The sequence below is a fragment of the Trypanosoma conorhini genome, assembly GCF_003719485.1.
Source record: "Trypanosoma conorhini strain 025E chromosome Unknown Tco_14.4_contig_00232, whole genome shotgun sequence".
In the NCBI taxonomy this organism is placed as follows: Eukaryota; Euglenozoa; class Kinetoplastea; order Trypanosomatida; family Trypanosomatidae; genus Trypanosoma; species Trypanosoma conorhini.
This window is the reverse complement of record NW_021704319.1, coordinates 19,014-26,266: the sequence shown is the minus strand read 5'-3', so window position 1 is coordinate 26,266 and position 7,253 is coordinate 19,014. Positions and strand designations below refer to the sequence as shown.

Here is a 7,253-nt window from a genome sequence, read left to right as displayed (position 1 = left end):
GGGGCAGTGCGGCAAGAGGTGCACAGAAGCGCATTGTGGCCATGTGGAGTGGCGCGGGAAGGGGCGGCTAGGTCCCCTACAAGAGAATCGAGCGCAGCAGGGGAGAGGGAAGGGAGATACGCACAGCAATTAGAGGAGTGGCGGCAGCAGCAGCATTGCAGCAGCCACGTCCGCTCCCGCACGCAAAGAGACACCAGCGTGGAGGGGCAAGGCCGCACAAGACAGTCGCAGCTATTTACAGCAGGCCACGCTGCACACGAACATACACACCGTGCAGGGCTTCCTCCCTTGCCGTCCATACTTTCCAACTCGATACTCGTGCAGTTTGCGCCTTCTCACACGTCTTACCTCTCACAGTTGAGTTGCGTCTGGAAATCCTGAAGGTAAGGAGAACGCAATTAGAGCTTTCGGTGCCCAACAGAAGAGTCGTTGTGGGATTGTCACCTCACTGCATCCGCCGCACCCCCGTGAATTAGGAAAGGGAACGCAAGCAAATAAAATAGGAATAGCTCTCAACCCCAAGACTATGTCACCTTCCGTTGGGTTCTAAAACCTCCAGGTTGGATTTTGTCAATCAATGTGCTTGACTCAGTCACAAAGCAGCAAGAGACGAAAAGAAATAAACCCTTTCGTAATTTACGTGGCACGTCGTAAGGGCCGTGGCTTGAGCAAAGCACATCGACGCTGGGCGTGCTCATTCCAATGACGCCCATGTAATACGCACCAAACAGTCCCCATTTGGCCCATCGAGCACACGCAGAGAGAAGGAGTCGTTGTAGGCCAGTCTATGAGGCGCCAACAGCAGAGAAGAGGTGTTGCGTGGGTTTTGGTGATGTTGTCCGTTTTGCGGCGGGGCGGAAGTACCCCACACGAGAGCCAAGGAGGCCAAAACAGTTAAATCTTTCACATTCATGTCAAACATGGCCTTGGCGACGGCTTTCAGAGGTCCCCTTCTTGTCCTCAACAGCGTCGTACGCTTCGTACGGAGGTCGCGCCCCTTAATGCGCCGTCGTGGTCTGCATATTTGGTTTGTGTTGGTGCTTGTGATGTGCGTCGTTGCCAGACGCCAACGTCGGTGTACGGCACACAACGTCCTCCAAAGAGCGTCAACACGACTCCCACTGACAAAAATGGGAACTCGAGAAAGTTAACGTGGCAAAGCCCCAACCACGTCCCTCACCCACCGCTGCCCCATGTGACGAGGTCTAAACGTTGCAGTGCGGGAGGCGGCAACTGCGTCACCCCCCGATAAAGACAGGAAAATACATAGAAAAAAAAAGGTGTCTGCTGCTTAGCGGAGATACCGTGCCTTGTGTGGGCCGAGCGCGCGCCCACGCGTGAGGGCAGCTGGCAATCCACACCTGCCTGACGACCCCGTGCGCCAAGACGAGGCCGGGCTGGTGGTGACCCCAACGTGGTCAAAAGAAAAAAAAAGCTCCAAGCGCGAGTAGGGAGAGCGCCGTCAGTCGGGGACGCAAAGGCGCAGATGGTTCTTGTAGCGTAGCTCACTTCGCGTGGACCTCGCCACACACAGTGGGACTAACGACTCCAGCGACGGACAGCAGAACCAATAAAGGCACTCTCGCACACACCTGCGCGCAGAATCGTGTGCGGGAATGCCTCTCACATTAATTCCTGACCTACGGCAAAAAAGCTCCCCACCGCGGAAATTAGAAAATAACGCCGCAAAAAAGTGCGGCCGTAAGGCCGCCACCACCCCCGTCAACCACGTCGGGAAAGACGATAACGTCAACTTAACAACGACGCCGGCATCGAAGCAAAGTCAAGCAGCACACACACACAATAGCACAGCAAGAGAGAGAAGACACCCCAAAAGAAAGTGAAGCAGCTCAAGAAATAGGGGACCAGAGACGATAAATCATATGCCGCGTGTCTCGAAAGAGAGATTCGTGCCAGGCACGGTAGTCCCCGGCGTGATTACTCCGCCGCAAAGAGCGAGACTCCCCTATTTGTGAACGTTGGCGTTGTTTACCGTGTATCTAAACAGCGGCATCGGCGTGGATCGCTGCCGAAGCTCCTCCGGGATGTCGCGCCCCTCCCCGAGCGAAGGGAGTTCCCGTGGACGCATTCCCTTCACATACGGCACCACGTAGGTCCCCATCCACGACCACAGCAGCATAAAGGCGACAAAAAATTTCCATGGAAACGACCGAAGCTCCTTTATGCGAGCACGCCACGGTAGCGTTCGGTTACGTTCTACGCGTTGTCTGTCACGACGAAGGGCCTCTGCCAGGTCAAAGCGCTCCTTGCCCAACTTGGTGCTACTCAACGCATGGTGCGTCGGACGCCGCGGCTGTCGGTTCTTTGCGTGTTTACATTGACAGAGTAGCACGGTGGGAGCCAGTCGCAGCATCCTCCCACGTGCTCCCCTCTCCCTTCTTCGCAAGGCCGGGGCAGAAGGAAACAAAACACAAGAACAACAAAAAGTTTGTGAGTAGGACGGAGAGTGGGCGACGAAGGCCAAAAAGGCGTTTGCAGCAGGCATATGCGTACACCGAGAGAGAGAGAGAGAGAGAAACACTTCGTTGTTGTGCTTCAAAATGCCTGACGAAATTGACTGGCCGGATGCCTCTCCCCGCAGGAAGAGTAGAGTGCCGGAAAGCAGCAGCAACAACAACAAATGAGCGGGATCCGTCTGCCGGAGGAGGACACTGCAAATACTTGATTCCCACGTTCCGACGGACGCGATTTGGGCATGTTCCCATGAATCGCATTGTGCCACATGAGGAGCTCTCCCGTCAGGGTCCCATTTCCTTCACTCAACGCACTACATTCCCTTGAGAGCCGATTGCACTCCCCCGGCACCCGTCCCTTTTCCCTAGAAAGGCGCCAGAGGAAGCCGATGCAGCTCCGTGGCACGAGCGTCCAGTTCTGCGCGTTGCGTTGCGCCATCGCCGCGCAGCTGATCCTGCTGTTCCAACAGCTGCTGCATCTTCTCTGTGAGTCTGCCACGCTTGGCATCCATGTGGCCAATGAATGTCTTACGAGTCTGTCGATTGGGCTGCAGCTGCGTCACGCGACTCGTAAAAAAAAAAGACGCCAATAAAACTGCTGGAGGCTTCGCACCTTTTCCTGTGCGTCAGCGAGGTGGGCAGACAAAGTGTCGTACGCACGGCAAACGCGTCACCGCGCTTCCTCCCACTCCCGCGGAACACGCTCCCAGCGGGCTCGTTCTTCGCGCCTTGGCTCATCTCGCCAACGTCCCATCCTTCGCTCTATTCCCAATGCGCTGCTCGCGATGGACCGTGGGGGGTGCCCTGCGCCTCCTGCTTCGGAGCCCAGTAGTATAGCTGCTCCCGTGACGCATCTTCCCTCGCCTGGTCCACCGCGTTGCTGAGGCGTTCTTGCAGCTTTTCTTTGCCTGCTGGGCTGCACGGACCCAATCCGTTGCCGCCAAAGCGCGTCACAGCCGACCGCCCTCCTCTTCCAACCCCATCCGTCCCTTGCTTTGTGTTGTTTTGTCTTCCGCAGCGCGGCGGAGTTCCCACTGCCGTGGGTGGAGTTCCTCCTTGAGGCGGCGGCGGTCGCCCACAGCGGCTGCCTTCTCACTTTGGAAGCTTTTTCATTTGGAAAAAGAAAATGTGCTCGTTGCTTTTGCAGGCCCCCACTAAAAAAGCGTCGCCGTGCGTTCGGCGCTTTCACGGTCACTCGCCCTTTGCTCTTCAAAGGGAGCCCGTTGCTGGTGTTCCTCCTGCTCACCCTCCTGCACGCGCCCTTGTAGCATCCGCACCTGCGGCCCTCCGCCCCTCAACTTCACGAGTCCTGCCGTGACGCACTCGCTCGGCCAGTGAGGCGGTGGCGAGGTACGCACGAAGCTGCTCCCCCGCCTCGCTAAGCATCCGCTGCGGCCCACGCTGCAATGCAACAAGCCGCTCTTTGCTTGGGGGCCCTCGTCGCCCATCCTCTTGAAGCCGTGCGCGCAGCACGTGAGTGGCCGCTTGCAGGTGAACACGCAGCGTTGACCTCTCACGTGAGAGGAACTGAAACTCCCACCCCCTGCAGACAGCGCATGTTCTGCTGAAAATGCCGAACACATTCGTCAACTAGCCCTGGCCTTCTGCAGGGGGCGGAACACTGGGAGGGTCGACGGGCTCTCGGAAGCGGAACTCCCAGTGTTCAGGTGTGAAAAAGCGCGGGAAGGATCTTGCAGGGTCTATGGATGACGGCGGAAGGGTTCGCGGCGAGGCTGCCTCCATGGATTTCGTTTTCCCCTGCAACCGCCGGCGAGCACGAAGGAGCAGCATTCGCCATACCATGCCACCTTGATGCCCATCACGCCGCGATGGGTTTTTTGGGTGCCGCTGCCTCACTCAGCGCCCCGGAGACCGCTCGAGGCGTCGGCTGCGGAGGTAGCGGGAGGGACGCTCGCACACGTGCGTCGCTTTGGTCGCCGCTCCCATCATCCACGCCGCTACGAGAAGGAGGAGGAAGAGGAGGAGGAGAAACCACGACGCAAGTTAGTTTTTCCTTCATTGCTCTGGCGCGTGGACGTCGTCGCCGGCAACCCTGTTGGGACAGCTATCCCCCCTCCCCCTCTACGGCGACCGACGCATCGCTTCTTCTCCCCTGCGTGGCACGGAATTCAACGATGACGCAGATTGCTTCCGCGGTGTTTGTTCTTTTTGTTTTGTGTGCCGTCCCTCACCGCTGGGTGCAGAAGCGTTATCGTCCCCGGCGGACGTTCCGCTTGCGAACCTGTTACTGGGCCACCCGTCGTGGGCTCCGTGCGGGGGCTGGAAACGGGCGCATGCCCTCTTCCAAGACGCCTCTGCGCCTCTCAGTTGCAGAGCCGCCACTTCCGCGGTTGGATATCCGTGGGGCCAGGCGCAGCACCACTACTCACACCGCCGCCCAGCAGGAAACGGATGCTCATTTCACGAGTGACTGAGCACAACGCCGTCTCGGTGCCGCCCAAAGTTCCCGCTCTCCCAGAGTGTGTGCCGAGGGCAAACGCTGGGAAAAAACGGATTTTCTCCTCCCTTGGCGCATCCCTGGTTCGAGCCTTCCCAGTCCCCGCACCGCCACCACTGCCGCCGTCCATGGCGCAAAACACAGAGAGACGAGCGTGGATCGGTTTCCTCAGCGCAGCTGCTGAGCGGTAAAGTTTTGCCGCGTCATCCTAGGAGGCGAATCGTTGGCGCGCTACAAGGGCCAGGGTGGGATCAGTGCTAGAAGGGAACGCAACTCCAAAAAGTAAAAGAAGAATGTAATTGCGTGCAAAGGCGCAGGAAAACCGGCATTTCACGGATAACTCACACAAAACAACAACAACACACACACAGCCAGAGGGACAGACAGACAGGCATCACCTGCAGCCCTCACAGCATTGACTAGCGTATGCCAATTCACGGCGGAAGCGTCGGGGCCTTTGTCTGGGGGTCCTTGGAGCGGTACATGAGGACATACGCAATGTGCGCCTCCCCAACGCCACTCAAACGCATGACGTCTTCCTCGGTGACGGAAGCGACGTTTTCATCGTCGTAGACCAACCACTGGGCCGCGGGTTTGCCCCAACAGACGTAGTGCCCACTGTCGGCGCTTCGACCCTTGTGGGAAATCACCCCACACAGTTCGTAGTAGCCGCTCGTGTTGCCAATGCCCTCTGCGTCACCCGTCGCCGGTGTGGACACTTCCTCGTGTTTTTGTGGCCTCCTCGAGGCGTGTCTTTTGCCTGGCATCCCGGCGACGCTCAAGCTCCTTGTCGCGGCGCGCCAACGCCCTGCCTCGTCCCTCCTGCATGCTTTCCTTTAGCTCCTCCGTGCAGAGCGTAAAGACGTCCAGCACAGGCGGAAACGTGATGGGCTTCAGTATCTTGGCCTTTTTTTGCGTATCTGCCCTCCACGAAAAGCGCACGAGGTGCACAAAGAGGTACTCGGGCAAACTGCTGAGTCGGGTTGTGCGCGAGTACAGGGCCTCGCGCGCCAAGGTCTCGGAATGGATGGGGATCGTCTCGTTGAAGGCGGCATCCAGGCCAGTCTCCAGCATTTGCACCTCGGCGTTAATGTTGCATGACAACATGAAGAATGGCAGGTCGCGCACGGTAGGCGGATCGTCTGGGGTCTCCTTGCACGCCGTCGTCTGTCGCATCATCCCACCAAAGAGACGCGTGTGTGTGTCGGGAATCCCATTGTTGACTCGTTGAATAATTGTGTTGAGAACCTCCTGCGAGTCGTGCTGCATCGGGAGGCCCCGCTCGTCAAGTTCCCCAAAGGTTGGGTTTTGCATGATCAGGGCGTTCCAAAAGAGCAACGGCGCGATGGGGCCCTTGTTGGCGTCCATCGACTTGTACAGCTGGTCGAGGGACCGCAGCAGCGCGTCGCCCCCGCGCGACCCGAGCAGCTCCGGCAATTCCGGCACGAGTCGCAGCAGTTGCAGCGCCGCGTTCATGTAGCACGTATTCGCAATGTTTTTCAACCCTGCAGGCATTGTGGCTACGGGGTGGGGGGCCGTGTCTGCCGCGGGTGGAGGGGGGACGTCGGTTTTTGGTGGCTCCGCCGCGGTTCCGAGAAGCATCAGCGTTTTCCCGTCGCTCACACCGACTTCGGACAGCGTGGCCCCGTCGTTGGACGCGTTCGCCTTGACGCCCATGAGTTTTTGCCGCCCCACGGGGACATGTGTCACCCGCTGCAGCTCCGCCTTGAATTCCCCCACCGTGCTCTGCAGGCTGACCGCGAGCTCGAGGAGCTCCCTGCCCCACTTTACCTTCACCGTCGCCATGCCGCGCGCCTGCGTGTGGGCCGCTCGTATTTGTGCGCGGTGATGTGGCCCTGTGCGTGTGTGTGCGTGGCCTGTCCTGCCGCTAGCTCCTTCGCCTCAAACGGCTACTGCGTTGCAGGAGGCGGTACACACACAGAGAGGGAGAGAGGGAGAACAATAAAAAATAAAAACTACATGAAGTAATCAAAAACCAAACAATCAGATTTATACGGCGCCCAAGCGTTCATAAAGTCAAGCTACAGCCTCCCGCGGCATTCAACTGCGGCGTCCACGTCGTCTCGCTTGTTCTCCGTCGCCTGCCTCCCCCTTCCCGCCGCGTGCCTTCCGACCGCGGTAACGACGGCCATGCGCTTCACGAGCTCCGTGGCAATAATAAACATCGCCACGAGCTGGCAAACGGACGCCAAAGCAGGTACACGGAGTCAGTTCCGTGTCCACCTCGCTCCGGACCCACGGCGAGGCGTCACAGCCGCCTCCAGTGGGGCTGCTACGCAACACTGAGGAACGCGGTGGCG

The 7,253-nt window shown here is 58.8% G+C and overlaps 5 protein-coding genes across 5 annotated transcripts, besides 2 other annotated features; 1 reads left to right on the top strand and 4 right to left on the bottom strand.

The window, feature by feature from the left end:
- Positions 1 to 1,966: 1,966 nt before the first annotated feature.
- Positions 1,967 to 2,374, bottom strand: Tco025E_04517 (uncharacterized protein; the record flags this gene model as incomplete). The annotated part of the gene is made up of 1 exon (XM_029371427.1): positions 1,967 to 2,374. One exon carries the CDS (start codon positions 2,372 to 2,374, stop codon positions 1,967 to 1,969), a length of 408 nt encoding a protein of 135 aa, XP_029228485.1.
- A 143-nt stretch (positions 2,375 to 2,517) lies between these two features.
- Positions 2,518 to 2,537: a microsatellite.
- Positions 2,538 to 2,556: 19 nt separating this feature from the next.
- Tco025E_04516 (uncharacterized protein) lies at positions 2,557 to 2,982 on the bottom strand (the record flags this gene model as incomplete). Its single annotated transcript, XM_029371426.1, has 1 exon — positions 2,557 to 2,982. One exon carries the CDS (start codon positions 2,980 to 2,982, stop codon positions 2,557 to 2,559), a length of 426 nt encoding a protein of 141 aa, XP_029228484.1.
- A 646-nt stretch (positions 2,983 to 3,628) lies between these two features.
- Positions 3,629 to 4,057, bottom strand: Tco025E_04515 (uncharacterized protein; the record flags this gene model as incomplete). The annotated part of the gene is made up of 1 exon (XM_029371425.1): positions 3,629 to 4,057. One exon carries the CDS (start codon positions 4,055 to 4,057, stop codon positions 3,629 to 3,631), a length of 429 nt encoding a protein of 142 aa, XP_029228483.1.
- Positions 4,058 to 4,180: 123 nt separating this feature from the next.
- Positions 4,181 to 4,909, top strand: Tco025E_04514 (uncharacterized protein; the record flags this gene model as incomplete). The annotated part of the gene is made up of 1 exon (XM_029371424.1): positions 4,181 to 4,909. The coding sequence occupies one exon, from the start codon at positions 4,181 to 4,183 to the stop codon at positions 4,907 to 4,909; it is 729 nt and encodes a 242-aa protein (XP_029228482.1).
- Positions 4,910 to 5,282: 373 nt separating this feature from the next.
- Positions 5,283 to 5,326: a microsatellite.
- A 302-nt stretch (positions 5,327 to 5,628) lies between these two features.
- Positions 5,629 to 6,738, bottom strand: Tco025E_04513 (ubiquitin hydrolase; the record flags this gene model as incomplete). The annotated part of the gene is made up of 1 exon (XM_029371423.1): positions 5,629 to 6,738. One exon carries the CDS (start codon positions 6,736 to 6,738, stop codon positions 5,629 to 5,631), a length of 1,110 nt encoding a protein of 369 aa, XP_029228481.1.
- Between the last annotated feature and the right edge of the window lie 515 nt (positions 6,739 to 7,253).